Source organism: Megascapheus bottae, chromosome 3 (assembly GCF_031878675.1).
Source record: "Megascapheus bottae isolate mThoBot1 chromosome 3, mThoBot2.hap1, whole genome shotgun sequence".
Lineage (NCBI taxonomy): Eukaryota > Metazoa > Chordata > Mammalia > Rodentia > Geomyidae > Megascapheus > Megascapheus bottae.
In genome coordinates, this window is record NC_143511.1 from 2,847,620 (window position 1) to 2,866,252 (window position 18,633).

An 18,633-nucleotide genomic window follows, 5' to 3' on the forward strand; every position below is an offset into this window, starting at 1 on the left:
TGTTTTAGAGTCACCATTTAATATTAGGTAACCCAGCTTGCTTCAAACTTTCAGTCCCTACCTTCAATAAAGCTGGTGCCTGGCCAGGTTTAGGAATTAATTACTACACTGGATTCGTGTAATTCAAGCCAGCTAACATTTTTGTTCCCCTGTCCATTTCCCTCCACTTACCTTTGCGTTCCAAATCCTGTCCTGTTTATGTCATTTGAACTATCAGATTAAAGGCTGTTAAAATTCCACAGAAGATCTCGGCTGAGGGTGGGGGGTGTGGGGGGGAGGGTCATCGGTACCAAGACATGTGAAAGGGTATCAATGTATGTGAATTAATGCACCTTCTATCTGGCAAATATCATGTAACCCTTTTACTAATTACAATAAAAAAAAAGAAAATCTCTGCTGAAATGTTTTGAGAATCTACCTGGACATTGGGAAGGGTGAGGATTTGACAGAAATACTGTGAGTGACACAAATGATGATCTAGGGTTATCAGTGCCACAACCTTTCTCTCCTTTCACCCTGCTTAGACAGCTGCCATGTTTCTCTGTCAAATGGGTTCTTTGGACCTGCGTGAAGTAACCTCAAGGATTTCCTGAGGTGGCAGTGCAGCACTGAGGTCCCCACCAAGAGTTCAAGCAGGCTCTCCCAGGCCTCCTTACAGGACAGCGACTGAGCTGAACCATTATGGAGCTCCTTTTCCCACAGTTCCATGACCCTGTAGCTGCCACATCTGTACAAAGGGTATAGGGTTGGGTTGAGTTTGGATTTCCAAAACCCAGCTAGAACCCCTAATCATTTTCTTGTCTGTCTCTGTCTTTGTCTCTGTCTCTGCCTCTCTGTCTCTGTCTCTCTGTCTGTCTCTGTCTCTGTCTCTCTGTCTCTCTCTCTCTCTCTCTCTCTCTCTCTCTCTCTCTCTCTCTCTCTCTCTCTCTCTCTCTCTCTCTCTCTCTCTCTCTCTGTCAGTTGTGGGGCTTGAACTTTGGGCCTGGGCACTGTCCCTGAGTGCTTTAGCTCAATGCTAGCACTCTACCACTTTGAACCACAGTGTCACTTCCAATTTTCTGGTGGTTAACTGGAGATAAAAGTCCCCAAGACTTTCTTGCCCAGGCTGTCTTTGAACCACAATTCTCCGATCCCAGCCTCTGAGTAGCTTTGGATTATAGGCATGAGCCACCAGTATCCAGCAACCTAATTATTTTCTTTGTAGCAGAGAATGGATCCTTACAAACAGTACAAAAATTCTAAAAAAATAAATAAAACAGAAATTTCTGGAAAGATTTCTCCTTTTTTTTCCTCTGAAGACCTGGGAGTAATATCTTATCAAGAATAGATGAGAACAGGGGACAAACAGACTGTCCCCATGGAGCACCAGCCAAGAAAGTGTCAGGCCACATCTCTCTGTGGTTGGGAGTGGAAAACAGGACAGTGCAAGAAAGAATCCCAGAGCATGAATGGTGATGGTGGGGTCACCACCAAAGGAAAAGGACTGGGTATTTCTGTCCTATTGGTTGGGTGTGGCCTGGAGAGAAGCTCTGGCCAGCAGTGTAGGCTGCTGAGTGTCAGGACGCACTAGAAAGCAGATCTCACTTATCCCTGTCTGTCCAGGGAGATCTGCTCCATCTTCTCTGGACTTTGCCTTGGTAGGAATCCTCCACCTCAGGCCTGTTCCTTCCTCTCCCGCCCTCTCACTGTGGCCAATGTCTATTTGTAATACTGGATACCTTGGGAGACAAAGATTTGAGGATCATGGTTTGAGGCCAACTCAGGCAAAAAGAAACTTATGAGGCTCCATCTCAACCAATGGCTAAGTGGGGTGGTATTCATCTGTTATCCAAGCTAGAGTAGCAGCGTAATGACTAAATGCAGAGGTACATGCCTGTCAGTCCCAACAACTCAGGGAAATGAGGAGGACTGCAACCTAGGCCACCCTTAGGTATAAAGTGAGACTGTATCTCAAAAATTACCAATGCAAGAAGGAGTTCAAGGTATAGCTCAAGCAATAGAGAGGCTGCCTTACAAGTGCAAGGCCCTGAATTAGTACTGCCACCCCAAAAAATCATAGCAACATTGGTTCTTCATTCAGACCAAGGGCTTCTGTGGCTGCTGGCCTTTCTGTCAGTTACACCATCCTCATCCCCAATTTAACACTTTCTCACCCCCAAATCAGATCAAGTGTCTTTTCTGCAAAGCCCCTTCCCTGGCCCCCAGAATAGACCAGCTCACTCTCAGTACACATTTTCCTTCCTAGCAAACCCCATTCGTGTTTATGTGGTCAGTAGATTAGCATCAATTTCTTTTCCTGACAAAACCAGTGTTTTTGTGCTTTGTGTATTTTTAAGAAATTTTGTGATTATCAGTACCTCCAGTGATCTTAAGCTATGGAATAGTTGTTCCTGTCCATATTTTTGGATTTAACAGTAGAAGGCTTAAAGTAACTGTTGTCAAGACATCTTCAGATACTGTAGTAATTTAGAACCCTATGTTTGGCCTAGGGCAGCCTACATTCTCAGTTGCTTTACTGAGTGCTGTTGATTTGTTCTAATTTATAATTATTCCCAGATGTGCTGAGTTTGTGCTTGCCTAGGTCTCTTGTTCCTTATAAATTTTAGTCACCTACCAATGTGCATTCTGTTAAAGGGCTTTGGGTCATCGTGACACAGAAGCCAGTGACAAGGCCATGGTGACACAGCCTTTGTTCTTTTGCTTGGGCAACACACAGTGAGTTCTTTGTACCACAGTGACAGAACTATATGGCCAGGAAGCTGTCTTTTATTGCATTATTAACAAAGCACAACCAACAAGATGCCCTCAACATCAGTGAACTTGACAATTCCATGTCACACTGTTCATCCTCTCTGTCTCTCAACCAGAAACCAGGAAAGAGTCCTTTCTGCTCATCAACATTGCCTATTCCTTTTCACAGGCCTTGATCAAAGTTATAAAACCAAATATGTCGATCACAATGTCAGATTACAATTCACAAATTCACAGGAGCCTAAATTCACTGAACCCTTTCTTTCAGTTCCTATGTGGACACGTCGGGTCATCATATCAAATGTATTTATTTCTTGGTTCAAGAAATATTGATTACTGCAGTATGCCCTTTGAACTCATCAATGTCATTATCTTCTTTGCTATTTCTTAAAGGTATGCAAAATCCAGTCAGATCAAGACTGTGTCAAGCAGCAAGATATTTTTTAAAGGAAGTAGATTTCGATATAGGTAGGTACCACTAGGCATAGAGTTGGGATGGGGGAGTTGGCCATTTTTACTTGATTGTTTTGCTTGCAAGAAAGGGGTTATGCCTTTGAGGTACTCTTCCATTTCCTCTCATTGCAAACTAGTCATATAACTTTCAACAGCCATAAGATGCTCCCCTAATTGAAGAAAGGAAGGGTGGATTTATACTTGTGGCTCAGACCTCTGTGCTGCTAAAGGAAACAGGACATTGTGCATGCTCTTCCCCTACCCATCTTTTCAACTGGTTATCTGTGTATAGGCATTGTGTTCTGTTCTGTCTTTTGCAGTGGTAAAGTTGCCAAGGAGGTGGTGGAGGCAAGTTCCAAGATCCAGAGGGAACCTCCTGAGGTACACAGGTACGTGAGCTGGTTCCTCATCTTGTTCTGCATTGGACATTGGATTTAAAAGCTGGCTTTTCACTGAGAGCTGAAGCTCATGTGTATCATTCTAGCTACTCAGGAAGCTGAGGTCCGAGGATCTCGGTTCAAAACCAACCTGGGCAGTAAAATCCATGAGACTCTTAGCTCCAGTTAACCAACAAAATGTAAAAGTAGCCTGATGCCTGGTGGTTCATCTCTAGACTCCTAGCTACCCCAAAGGCTGAGATCTGAGGATTGTAGTTCATAGTTATCCCAGTTATCAAAGTCTGTAAGACTCTTACCTCCAATTAAACACCAAAACAAATTAGAAGAAGAACTGTGGTTGAAGTGGCAGAGTGTAAGCCCCAAGACTGGCACTGGAAAAAAAATCAGAAATAGAGGTATGGTTTAAGTGGTAGAGCACCTGCCTTGAGTGAAAGAACCAAGTGAGAGTGAAAGGCCTTGAATTTAAGCCTCTCGTTACCCCCCCCTCTCTCTCTCTCTCTCACACACACACACACACACACACACACACACACACACACACACACACACATCAAAAGCTGGCTTTGCCATTGGATTGGGGTATAGCTCAGTAGCAGAGTACTGGCTTAATGTGTACAATGCTCTGAGTTAGTTTTCTCCAGTCTTCCTCTGTGTACTGAGGACCCTGAGTATTAAATTAAGCCATGCCCCCCCTGAAGTTTGGCCTAGCTGTGGCATGAATGCAGAGGGGCTTTTTTGAGTCACTTGCTCACAGTCACTGGTTAAGTCTGCAAAATCACATGAACAAGCATGGTGTGCAGCCATTCCTGGCCATACTCCCTTGTCCTGCCTGCTCAGAATTCCCCCTACCCATCTCACTCACCAGAAAGTTCCTATTGGCCCAGATTCCTTCTTGGCCATTGAAGGGAGAGGCTCACCTGTCAGAGGCCCTTTATGTCTAAGGATCACCTGGAGGATTGAGGGCTTGGTCAGTTATTGGTTTAAGAGTGTGCATCTTCCTGAAGCCAACAATTGATAGTAATTTTAGGGATTAAATATTGTCTTGACCTGGCTGAGACTTCATACCACGGCACAATGTACACATTCTACTTCCTAGCCCTCAGGCATGAGAACCAAGCTTGTGCTGAGCATGCTCAGTATGGTGCCTCCTCCTTTTTCAGGGAAGATCATCATAAGCTAAATTCCTCACGTGCTGGTTGGCAGCCCTCCTTCCTTCCTTCCTTCCCTAGCTTTGGAACCCAGGGGAATTTTAATTATGTCTCATGCATTTCTGGGGTGCACTGGGTGGATGCCATTTTCGGTCCTGAGTGTGTGTCTGTGTCTGGTGGGGGGAGGGCAGTTATGAGCCTTCTCTTCCAAAAAGAGAGAAAGAGCCCCAGTCAGCAGGCGTCACCACGCAACACCATAGGAATTATGCTTTTGGGTGACCTGGTAGAGTGCTGGCACATTATATGCACCGTCTCCTGCTTCTAAAAGCAGAATAATGCTGCAGAGCCAGAAAAGCTAGACATGATGGCTGGGGCTACCTCCACACACACCTAAACACCCACAAGGGTGCCCACCTATGAGAAGAGCCTCTCTATGGACCACAGCATGGGTTGCCTGCCCACACTACAGTCATTTCACACAGTAGAAAGGAAGAATAGGAAATAACAAAATACAGCATTTCACTTTTCCAAGAATCTCTGGGTTGGAAACAACCTCAGGGTTACCCTCACTCATTGCTTCTATTTTAATGATAGGAAATTGAGTCTTGGACTAGATAAGATGGGAAGATGGATTCAGCCAAATTTGTGTGTGTGCGTGTGCATGTGTGTGTGGGGGGGGGAGAGAGAGAGAGACCTAAGCTTAGAGCTCCAGTGTCTTGCTTCTTAGCTCTGAATGCTTATCTCCATGCCCTTGCCACTCTGAAAGCTTCTGGCATTCTCTTAGAAGCTAGGAGTAGTGGCAGAACTATCCCAAGGTGTCTCAGCTCTGGTTTTCATCTCCCACCTTGAAGTGTGAGCATTTGATCTTAAAAAGAAATATTCAATGCTGGAGGAGTTCTTATAGACTTGAAAGCTAAGCCAGGCCAGGACATACATGGTGATTCTCTATTCTTGGAATCCATCCATTGTCATACTCCAATAATGTAGCCACTTCATAGGCCACACCTGCTTACAACTGTGTCAAACAAACAAACAAACAAACACTCCTCAAAGTCATTAAGAAATCTATTGAGGTAGAAAAGTTGCCTTTGGAACTGCAATTGGGAAATATGGTTTGTACACACTTGATTTTCTCAATAGTTTGTAATATGTGCATGAAAAATAAGATATCCATGTTTTACTCATATGTGGAAGTTAGTTCTAAAATACCTGGTGTATTGTATATATATTTATTTGAATTAGAGAATGGAAGGGGAACAACAAAATGGTGAGACAAAGGACAAAAGGTGAAGCAGTGTAACAGTGATACAAGACAATATGTTAGAAATGAACTCTACAACTGGGTAGTGGGAAAGAGTGGGAGAAAAACGTGGAGAGGGTGACAATGTTTGACAAGAAAGGTGCTCATATCTTATGTATGTAAATGTAACCCTCCTGTACATCACCCTGACAATAAAATTAAATTAAAAAATAAAATACAAACATATGAAAACATATACAGAGCTATATGCATATGTACACAACTGACTATGAAATCTAGTACACAGGCCAGGAGTGTGACCTATTGGTACAGTGCTTGTCTAGCATGCACAAAGCCCTGAGTTCAATTTCTCAGTATCACCCACACAGAAAAAAGCTGGAAATAGTGCAGCCTTGAGAAAGCCCAAGGGCAGTGTCCAGCCCCGAATTCAGGACTGGCAAAAAAAAAATAGTAACAGTACACAGAGGGGTGGATTCCAATGGTGTAACTCTTTTAAACTGACTTGTAGTTCAAGGAAAAGTGAGGTAAAAGGAGTCATTTTTATAAGAAGTAATAGGTCCAGTGAATTTGAGCTGCTAAAACAAAATACCATAGACTGGATAGCTTATAAATGCATAATTATTTTGTACAGTTCTAGAGGCTAGGAAGTCCTTAATCAAGGCAGTAACAGATATGGCATCTGATGACATCAAAGATGACAACCTCATTCTATGTCCTCACATGATAGACAAACTCCCTCAGAGTTCTATAAGGCCATTAAGCCTATTCCTAAGGGCCCTGAACTCAGTACTTGCCTCTTAGTTCCATCACATTGGAGATTAGGTTTTAGGGGACAAACCCAGGTAGTAATCTGCTGTGTCATCTGGCCTACCTATGGCAGTCCCATAGGCCCTATCTGTAGCCATGGGCCTCTACTCTAAGTAGCACGTAGGTAGTTCATAGCTGTAGAATGTCCATACCATAGTCTGTCAGGAATTTTTGGTGGTTATTCAGTGACGCTAAGCCACACCCTTCACTCACCTTTCATTGATGACTGACTCCACAATCTGTTTCACATGCCTTTTTAAAATGCTGTATGGTTACCCAACCTTTTGGGTCCAATGACATCTGGGGAAGTACATTTTCTTTCAGTGTGTTATACTGGAACATGAGGCCATTTGTCAGGAACTTAAGGACAAGAAGCAGTGTACATCTTGAGGGTTTCATATCTGTCCCACTGGTTAGTCCACTGTGTGCAACCACAGACAATTCCCAGCTTGGGCAGTCACTGAGGAGGAGGGGCCAGTGTTTGCAGTGGCCACCAGTCTTACCTGGCTTGTATCTACTTCCAGAGTTAACATCACTCAGAGCCGCAGTTCCCACTCCTTGAACAAACAGCTCATCATTAACATGGAACCCCTGCAGCCTCTGCTTCCTTCCCCCATTGAACAGGAAGAAGAACCTCCCCTGGGTGAGGGTAAGTCCAGACATTTGTTTGAGAGGCCAGCTTCAGAAAACCCAGCAACTTTTATAGCCAATAGTTGTTTTTAAAATCTTGTGTGAAGACATTAATGGTGCTAAAAAACCTACACAATTCAATGAGGCAACCACAGGTATTTACACTTATTAAAAATGAAAGCTCCAGTTCCTAAGTCACACTTGCCAGATTTCCAAAGCCCATGGGGCTGCCATATTGGAATCCATCATCATTACACAAAATCCTAATGGAAGCCCGTGTTTCCATGACAACCAGAATTTATTTATAAACAGTTTTCAAGCTGAGCACTGATAGCTAATGTCTGTAGTTCTAGCTATTCAGGTGGCTGAGATTTGAGGATCACAGCTGGAAGCCAGCTGAGCAGGAAAGTTTGTGAGACTCCTCCAGCTAACCAGCAAAAAGACTAAGTGAGAGCAGAAGTCCCTAAATTCAACCCCACTAGTATCACACACACACACACACACACACACACACACACACAGAGAGAGAGAGAGAGAGAGAGAGAGAGAGAGAGAGAGAGAGAGAGAGAGAGAGAGAGAGAGAGAGAGAGCTGAGAGCCAGTGGCTCATGCTTGTAATTCCAGCTATTTAGGAGGTTGAGATCTGAGAATCACAGTTGGAAGCCAGCCCTGGCAAGGAAACCCATGATACTCTCATGTCAATTAACCACCAAAATACCAAAGTAGAGCTATGGCTCAAATGGTAGAGTGAAAACCTGAGTTAAGGTCCAGGTCCTGAGTTTAAGTCCTTGGACCAGCACACACACAAAACAATTCTCCCAAAATGTCTCTACACAGCTCACCTTTTGTGCTTCCATATTTCCCAAGACTCTTATTTCCTTTTCCACAACTTTCTCATCTGATAGTTTTTTTTTGCCAGTCCTGGGCTTGAGCTCAGGGCCTGAGTACTGTCCTTGGACTTTCTCAAGGCTAGAGCTCTACCACTTGAGCCTCAGCACCACTTCTGGCTTTTTTCTATGTACGTGGTACCGAGGAATCGAACCTGGGTCTTCATGCATGCTAGGCAAGCACTTTAACCACTAGGCCAAACTCCCAGCCCCTCATCTGATAGTTTTTAGTCAGGCTAAATGTATAATGCCTAATTTAACCCACAAGTTGTTGCTTCTCTCCCCTTTCTCCTTTTCCTCGTTCTCTTCTTTGCAAATGTTTTTTTTTTACTTCAGAAAATATCTCACCACGTCACTTGGTACAGAGATCTGGTGAAACAAATCTCACACTCTTACTAATTTCAAAGTAAATGAGCAACAAAATACACAAAATTAAGTTATTATAACCCTAAATATAAATATTACTTGCTTTTCCTTAACTGCATGTAGGTGTTGGTTTTTACCACTGGGCACATCCAAGAGGGCAGAACTCTTTGTTTGCCTAATACAACTTCACTTCCACTTCAAGAATTCTTTCCTTAGAAGAAAACTGTTCAGCTCGTAATAAGAAACTGCCTTAGAATGAAGTCTTTAGAGAGGAAACAACCATCAGGCTCACTGAAGCATGATGGATCTTTTCCTGGAAGGATGCTTTGATGATGAGTGAGGAAAGTGATGGATAGTCAGATGACAAAATTTCCCCAGGCAGAGAAAAAGGTTGTAAAAGGTAAAGAATGGGGTCTCAAAAGATGCTTGTCTTCAGCTGGCCACAAGATATCCTTGTTATGAGAACTGTCTTGTTATAATGGCCTTTTCTGTCTGCCCTAACCATTCACTCCAGTGTAAGTTCCAGTGTAAGTTCCAGTGTAAGTTCATTTTCTTAGCCCATGTGCTTCTGAATCTATATTCCTTTTCTAGTTCTGTGCATGTTTCAAGTGAAAGAAAAATGGCTTTCCTTTCCTGTTAACACCGATGATTTGTAGACTTAATCTCATATGCCTGAAATACTACTTTAGATGAAAACTATTCTTTTCTGAAGGTAATTATGATCCCCAGGTTGAATGAGGAGTGTAGGAGTAATGGAGAAAGGGAGAGGAAAGATCCTTTATGTGTGCAATTGTGACTTCCCACTCTCTGCAGAGAGCCTAAATGGCAGTAAAATTTGGAAGACCAGACTGAACAGCTGGCATGGAGAATATAGAATCCTAGGCCACCACTGCCTTCAGAGGCCCTGGGTTATGAAGGAGACCCTGGGTCAAATTCTACTCTGAACCTTACTCCATTCAGTTACGAAATTCCATTTTGTTCTGTTTTGCTATAGTGAAATTTTACTGCAAAATACTAGACTTGTCTTTTACACAACAAATGAATGTATAATAGACAAACCATTATAATTAAGTGCAATAAGTACAGCTTTTAAATATTATCCTATGAGATAGAAATCCATGATCTACATTTTTAAATTTTCCTGTTATTTGCAGAAAGCATTTTAAATTCTTTTTTCATATATTTTTATTGTAATTAATAGAAGGGTTACATTATATTCATGAGATAGAAGGTACATTACTTCACAAATATTGATACCTTTTCTCATGTCATGGTCCCCATTTCCTCCCCCCACACACACAACTTGATTTCCCCCCTTCCCTCTCCTATTTCAAATAACCAATTAAGCATATATACAATGTATCAGATAACAAGGTAAAATATTATAACAATATGAGATAACCAAGGGACAGCAAGGTCCTTACATTTAGCGTCATACTATATGGCCTTAAGTATCTAGGTTTTGTTCTATTGTGAATCTCTGCTAGGAGAGCCCAAGGTTTCTACTGATTGTGACGTATGAGGGAAACCATTGAGCCTATGTTCCTTTGAGTCTGGCTTATTTCACTTAATACGATTTTTTCATCAGCTACAAAGCTAAACTGGTATGTTTGACCCTTAAAAGTATGTGTGTGTGTGTGTGTGTGTGTGTGTGTGTGTGTGTGTGTATGTGTGTGTGTATGTGTATATAGGTAGGCTATATATAAGTTACATATATACATATATGTACTATATATATATATATATTTTGCCAGTCCTGGGCTTGAGTTCAGGGCCTGAGCACTGTCCTTGGACTTTCTCAAGGCTAGAGCTCTTCCACTTGAGCCTTAGCACCATTTCTGGCTTTTTTCTATGTATGTGGTACCGAGGAATTGAACCCAGGTCTTTGTACATGCTAGGCAAGCACTCTACCACTAGGCCAAACTCCCGGCCCCTGTATATATATTTTTTTCTCAAGGAGATTTGCCTTTTTGTAGGACATATTTATAGAATTTGAAACTCAGACAATTTCATAACAACCTGTAGGCTACAGAATCAATTTAAAATGAAGAAAAGAGGCTAATATCATGGTTCAAGTGGTAGAGCATCTGTCTAGCAAGCATGAGACTCTGAGTTCAAATCCCAGTACCATCAAAAAAAGAAAAGTAGAAACAAAATAATGTTAGTTATCTAATAAACAGAATGTTACTTTCAATTTAGTGTAAGAGCAGAATTATCTTAGGTACCATGAAATTCAAAGTGTAATTCACACAGTGGCTGAAGATTTGTGTTCTTGACCTATCTAGATTGCTTATCAAACCTCTGTTCCCTGTCTCCTGTCTTTGAGTGTCAAACAGTGAGCATCAAATAACCCTCAAAAAATACCAAATTTATAGGTTTGTATTTCCCTCGTATATTAGCAGAAATCAGATATGGTGAGACATGCCTGCCTGTACTTCCAGCACTTAGTATGCTGAAGCAAAAGTATTGAAAATTCCATGTCAGCCTTGGCTACATAAGAAGACCCTATCCCCACCCCATACTCCCAAAATAAAAGAGGATAGAAATTTAACAAGGACAGAAATGCCTGAATAGTCCCCCAACACAACAGTTATACAATTGGTAGCCCGCACATAAGGTACACTGGCTCCTGTGCATTCTAAGGATGATGTTAACTTGTTTACTTCCGGAGTCTCAGGCAGGTTGAGGGCTGACCGTTGGATCACAGAGTCCGTGAGTAAGTTCTACTTCTGCTGATTGAATTGTGTGATCACTTTTCTGCCTGTATCATTGAATACCAGTGCCTTGGGCTGGAATAACTTGTTCCTTAGTCACCAGAGACGACATAACATTGGTGGGCAAAAGAGTGAATGGATGAGATCAGTAGGAAGAGAGCGATATGTGCGGTCTGGTTTACATGTGTGGCTGGAGGGAAAAGAAGACATGAAAAAGGAGACGGTGGTTTAGAAGGTCAGGAAATAGCCAAAGTGATAGTGGGTCTGATATGACTTGCTGAGACATTTCAATTTTAACGTGATAGCCACTCCTGGAAGGTCTGAAGGATTCAGACATGGAGATACCTCGATTGGGAACTGCATTTCATATCACAGTGGTGCAGAGTGGAGGAATGCTGAAGCCAAGGTTCCCAATTATGGTTCTGATGGACCTCTTGAAGAGGACAACGGGGCCCTGTCCTGTGCAGTGTAGGATACCTGGTAGCCTCTCTGGCTCCTCCTAGTGTGTCCCAGAGCATTGCACCAGCTTTGGAAACCCAAAACATCTTTAGACATTCGCAACTATTCCTTGGGGTACAAAATGACACTCTGGGAGTGTATCAGTGGACTTGAAGTACAAAGCCCATGTAGGAACCATTGCAGTAACCTGGAGAGTAAATAGACAAGAGCTGCAGAAAGGCAGAGAGCTGGAGAGGAGGAAGAGGAGGAAGTGGAAGAGGAAGAAAAGGAGAAGGAGATGGAGGAGAAGGTGGGCAACAGATGTAAGACTTGGGAGCAGGATGGTGGAGAGAGTGCCACTTGCTATGATGACATGGAAACATTGGCCTCATCTATGTCCTGTGCTTGTCTCTGAGATACTGAATACAAAACTTCAGCCTCTTTATTTCAAGTATGAAAGACTTAGGAAGGCTTTAAGTGGCTTATTAACATGGGGAAATGATTCAGCTTAGATGTTGGAGTTGTTGAGAGAATTCTGCACTGACATTGTTTATCTGGGCCATATGCCTTGGACTGGGGGACCCTCAGATGTTACTGCTCACCTTTCATGTGCCTGTTCCCCATCTCCAAGTCACATTCAAGCACTAGATCCAGAAAAGGGTCATTAGCAGCCCAAGTCCTGTGAAAAAGTTGTTTGAGTAGGAATGAAAAGCAAATTGATTTAATGGTACTGTGACTCTTGAAAGCTCCAAGGTGAGGTTCTGGGAAGGTTCTGGCACCTGGTTTCCCATGATGCCATTGGAGGTCTGTCCTGGATGCCACCATGGCTCTCAGAGGTCATGACCTCACATTTGTCTGAGAAGCTTTTTTCATTCATCCCTGAACTTCAAGCTTCTCAACAACAGCTGTCCAGTGTACTGAAGTTCTGCTAAGTCTGCTGGGGTGCTGGGAGAGCATGTGACCCCTCTGACCCAAAGGACAGCTGGAGGCTTAGTTCTGAAGTGGGCTGGGTCTGTGTAGAGGAAAAACAGAATCAGTTCCTAGGCATCACTCAGCAACAGGAATGTTTTCATTACTCACATTGAAGTTGCCGGGTTACAGAATCCAGGGAAGTACGGCAGTGGAAAACTTTGGATGAGAAGAGATAATAAGCCATCTAGAAAATGCTGCTTTTGAGTATTAGGAAATTACAAAAGAGGAAAACCTGGGAAGTGGGAATTGCTCTGTGTAAACATATTATCTCAAGGAGTCATTCATTTGAGTAAATTCACCTGTAAAATGGAGCAGCGTGTACACAGTGTAATTAGCCACAGGCGCCTGTGTTTCATTGGTGGAATTAATTTCTTGTTCTGGAATTATGGTAGCGAGCAGTAATGAGAGTCAGCACCTGAAAACTGACCAGTGACGGTTACTGACACACTCTTGTCTGCCACAGCCATGGTGCAGGTTGGCATAATAGGCATAATAGCCCTGATGGAGAAGCCTGCCCCCTCCCCCCAACACACACTTGGTAAATAAAATAGCATAAGAATGAAAAATCTTTGACTTACCCCTCTTCACCCATTGGCCAAATGAAAATCCAGTGGAAACAGAATTTCCATAATGGAGGGTCTTGGAAAGGCAATGCTACTGACTAAGTAGAAGTTTGTTTCAGGCTGCATTTGTCTGTCAAAAAATAGCTGGATGGGGCCAGGAGTTTGGCCTAGTAGTAGAGTGCTTGCCTAGCATGGTTAATTAGAGGTAAGAGTTTTATATACTCTCTGCCTAGGATGACAAGCATGAACCACTGGTATCCAGTTCCCTGGGCATTTTCATATGGCTGGATCACCGTATGCACAATTTTTTAAATTTTTGCTTTTTTAAATTAAAAAAATTAGTATAGGAAGATATACCATAAATTTGGCTATAGGTAAAACAATAAATTAGGAATATATGTAACAGAATGTACACAAATGGAATAAAATATCAAATTGGAGAAGAATTCATACAACGCACTGTATTTTTTGGTGATTGAGTGTGCATGCCTGTGTGTGTGTGTGTGTGTGTGTGTGTGTGTGTGTGTGAGTGTGTGCACATGCACTTGCATGCACGTGTGTGTGCTAGTACTGGGGCTTAGACACTGGGCCTCTCACTTTCTCTTGGCTTAATCTACTCAAAGCTGGACCTCTACCACTTAAGCCATACCTTCACTTTCAGCTTTTTGCTGGCTATTTGGAGATGAGACTCTCAAACTTTTCTGCCCGAGATAGCTTTGAAGCTAGAATTCCAGGCCTGAGCCTCTACCCAGCCCAAAACGCTGTTTTAAGCATCATTTCTGGTGCTCCCTAGTAAGCAGACATCCACATTCGTTGTCAGAGTTAGCAAGTCTCAGAGGAGCACTTCTCAGAGGACAACTCCTGCTTTCATTTATAATTGCACTATCTAATTAGCAAAAGCAAAATTCAGAAGTCATTGTTACACCTATTATATTCTAGCAGAAAGCCCTGCAGTTTGGGCTGGCAGCTTCCGGAGGGGAGCAAATGCCAGGAACAGCTCAGGGCAGCAAGATAAAGGCCTGAGCCAGCTCCACAGTGTCGTGTTTTGTGGGCTCTTCAAAAGCTTTTCATCTTCCCGTTGGCTTTCTTCTGAGCTGTTTTCTGGAACTTTGGTTGCTGATTTAATTTAATACTCTCAAGAACTTTCCAACACTTGCAAAAAGAACACTTAGAGATTTTGATTATTTCCTAAAGCCTTAATAGCTTGTTCCTAATGCAAGTGACATGCATTTCATCTTGGAAAGATTGTGTAGTTTACTTTTTTTGGGGGGGGATTATTGGGATTTGAACTCAGCCTCATGTTTATAAACAAATGTTCTCTCACTTGAGCTATGTCCCCAGCCATTTAGTTACAAGTTATTTTTTAGGCAGAGTTCTTGATTTGTCTGCATGCTACGTCAAACAAGAAGTTTCCCAACGATGGCCTCAGTAGCTCGGATAATAACAATGCAGCCACCATACCTGTGTTATTGGTTGAGACGGAGTTGTAATAGCTTTTTACTCAGACTAGCCTTGAATCATGAGCCTTGTACCTCCTAAGCAGAGTAGCTGGTATAACAAGCATGAGCTACCCTGCATGCCCTTAGTTTACATCTAAAGCTAATAACAGTGTGGGATGTGTCAGCTCTGTTGTTGGCTACTTTTGTACAAATAGTTCCTTTTATGGAATATAGTAGTCTCAGCATAAAAATTTTCAGATATCAATAGTGCTTCATTTCAGTTCTGTAACTGGTTAATTCACCAGTAATTAGCTTTATCAATTCTCTATGTATACATAGCACTGGTTTGTGTTGTTGCATTAATGTTTTAGACAAAAGATGAAACTCAAATTTAGGTCTTGGCTCCTCCATCAAGAGGCTGAAGGACCAGATTAAAGATGCACCACCTTTCCAGCTTCATTTTCCCAATCTATAAAAGAAGAAAATTGAGCTTGAGCAAATTCATATACTCTCCAGCTCTTACACTGTGATTGATTAGCTGAAGGTCAAAGTGGGCAAAAAATTGAGATGATAGCTTGATGTCTTTTAAATAAGAGTGGGAAGTTGGAGACAGGATTATTTTTCATAGATTATACATATTGTACATGGAATGGTCAGCAAAGTTACAGCTCATTGCCAGTCTAGTCCAACCACTATTTATTCCTGCCTTGAAGGAAGTTTTAAATGATTCCATAGCATCTAGATAATATCCTTGATTTTGTGTCTTGATTTACAATCTGAGCCTTGATAGAAAAGGCCCTTATCTAGCACCTTTCTCAAGATCCTTCTAAATGGCTGCCTGAGAGGTGAGATGATCGCCCTAAATCTCATACTTGGATAAGTACTAGTGCTGGGATTGTGTCTAGCTTCTCCAATGACATGAAACAAATGTAGAACCACCTAATTCTAGCTTGCAGAAACATAATAACTAAAGAGTACATTTATTTTGCACACAAACCAAATAATAAAAACAAACAATGTGGTTGGGATGTAGCTTAGTGACAGACAACTTGCTTAGTTCATAGGTTCAATCCCAACATCCCATTCTCCCCACAAAAAAGATAACATCTTACATGTAAATATGTAGGGCTCTGGGATTCAGGGAGAAAAGCTGCTACATATTTAGGGCTTCATACAAGAGCATGAGAGGATCCGGGGACTCCTTGGGGACAGGGGTCACAGTAGAATGGCTGGTGAAAGGCTGGGCATCAAGTGTGCTGCAGCAAATAGAACTCAGTGGAGCCAGGCTGTGGGAAATCCCCACAGGACTCCTCATTGCCTTCTGGGATTCATGTTCTGGTTTTAAAGTTGGATTTATTAAATAAAGAAGGGCTCATTCTGGGGCTAGTTCTAACTACTCATTTGCTTGCTATCCATGTTGGGTGGCTGGCTTAGTACTTCAGTAGTGAAGTTTCTAAAGCATCACTCTTGTTCCAGGTGGCATTTGGATGTTGACTTACCTATTAGTAATTAATTACTTTAAAAGTTTGATCCAGGGTATAAAAAAGTGTGTCATATATCTTATAATGTAATACACAGTTCTTAGAAACTGGGATTTTATCCAGAGAACATGTGAGTATGACCAACTGTGACCAGCCAACATGGTCTGCTTAGCTCGTAGACAGGTAACACTTTCTCTTCCTAAGGAATCACAGCAGAGACATAAAAAACAACTTATCTTATTGTCTTTAGAAAGCAGAGCCTAGAACATCCTTAGCTTGGTTAGTATTCACCGCTTATACTGAGGCCATGTTTTCTAGCATTTTTGGTTAGTAGGATTGGGGGGGGAGTATTGGGATTTGAACTCAGCCTCATGTTTATAAACTACTGTTCTCTCACTTGAGCTATGTCCCCAGCCATTCTTGTCCTCTTGTCCCCGTTCCTTTCTTTTAGACTTAGGATCCCTTTATGGATGGAACCCTTGGGCAATGTAGGCTAATAATGGTAGTCTGCAGTAACTGGGCGCAGTCCACATGGGATGCTCTGGTCAGTTGGCACAAGGCAGGTAGCCGGGAGTGTCTACTGGATAGCCAACTCAGTGCCATAACCATAACCATATATCTCCTCTGGTTTGTTTGGCTGATGGTAAACTGGAGGCTGTAGAGCCCTTGGTTTCAGGTCAGATGCATGAGCAGTAAGCTCCTGCAGAGAGCCACTGGGATAGAGGGGAAACGCTTCAGACTTCCATTAGTTATTTGTATTATTTCCTTGTGGAAATTTCATATGTTGTGTATATAATACATAAAGACAGCTATCCATGTATCAACTTTCTCAATAAATACACAATTACTAGTCAGTATGAGTTCTTAAGATTTGGAGACTAGCACACAAGATATTAGAGATGAGAAGGGCTGTGTTTCTACAACTTTTAAATCCCTGTTCATGTCAAAGTTCCAGGTGCCTGAAATAGACGTGAGATCTATCTGCTCTAGTTACCGCAGTGAGGCATCATTTTACATGCTTCTGGTCTAGCACTTGGTGAAGTAGCATTAGTCACCCAAGCAGTCTTGGCTTTTGCCAAGATGTTTGATGGGTGCTGTGTCACTGTCATTTAAGCATTGTATGGTGGCCAGTTACATGGTAAATAGATGCCACTTGCATGGACACAGGCCTCAAGATTAGTAGGGTCTGAGATGCTGGGAAGAACACTGGACAGAGAGTGGGCCAGGGTTCGTTTGTTCGTTCATTTATTCATTCATTCATTTGTTCATGTATTAAATTGATAAACATTTACAGTTCTCTGTCACGTTCTGGCCACTAACACCATTTCCATTTAATTTCCTCTTCTGCAAAACAAGGTGTGGTGACATCTAAACTTCCTCCACGTAATTCCCTTCTCCCCATTCCAGATTTTGCTATTCTTAAATATGTCCTTTTAGATTACTCATCAGTGTTTGAAAGCAAAAGTTTAGCTATCTTCTTGATAAATGTGGTAAAGGAAAAAGGCAGCATATGGCAGTATGATTTCAAAAAGAAGCCTTCAGTTTTCTTCTTTTCTTTTTGTATGTGGCACAATTCCAGCATAAAATTGAAAATTACAGCTAGCTTAAATGGGAATACAAAATGAATGTTTTGCCACTTGAAAGAGCCCTTACTTCCTTGAGAATCTTCTCTCTTCTTATAAAGTTCAACTGAAAAAGTTTTCAACCTCTGTGAAATAGATGTGCCCACAAATCTAATAAACATGTAATATTGGTGCAATTAAACTTTGCATTTATTAGATATCACAATCTATCAGGCATCCAGTTATATAAACACTACTATTATCACCTCTCTGCAGAGAGAAAATTGCAGTTCTACTAGCTGTTATAATTTTCCCAAGTAGCAGGCTGGCCAGGTAAGCTCTTTGCAGCTGCCAATACTGTTATGTAGGAAGAAGTAACTTGTAATAATGTGTTAAAGGGACAGATGGTGGACAGAAGGAGAATGTAGACTTTAAAATCTGCACTTGAACAGTTACAAGAGACAAAGGAATGAACATGTGTTGACAAATTCAATAACATTCGTGGAATATTCAGTGTGAGGCATTGATCTGAGCATGTGTTGGCTATTAACTTGATTCTTCTTAACAACAACCTGTGGAGGTATAATACTTTTATAATTCTCATCTTATAGCCATGGACTCTTAAATTTAAAAAATGCAACAGTCTGGCTTAGAATTCAGGGGTATCTCCTGAGCCTATGATTTAAGCTGTGTTTTCTACAACCATTTGATAAGTTCTTGTTTATCAATAAGAATCCTGCACTACAGCAGATCTCATCTCCTTG

The 18,633-nt window shown here is 41.9% G+C and overlaps 1 protein-coding gene across 4 annotated transcripts in view; it reads left to right on the forward strand.

The window, feature by feature from the left end:
- The window catches only part of Frmd3 (FERM domain containing 3), a 281,531-nt gene that overhangs the window by 236,428 nt on the left and 26,470 nt on the right, over positions 1 to 18,633 (forward strand). For all 4 annotated transcript variants that reach the window (XM_090329478.1, XM_090329480.1, XM_090329479.1 and 1 more), the window contains 3 exons: positions 3,145 to 3,219; positions 3,525 to 3,593; positions 7,343 to 7,467. In XM_090329478.1, the coding sequence (XP_090185604.1) occupies positions 3,145 to 3,219; positions 3,525 to 3,593; positions 7,343 to 7,467 (269 nt within the window). The remainder of the gene's footprint in view (positions 1 to 3,144; positions 3,220 to 3,524; positions 3,594 to 7,342; positions 7,468 to 18,633) is intronic.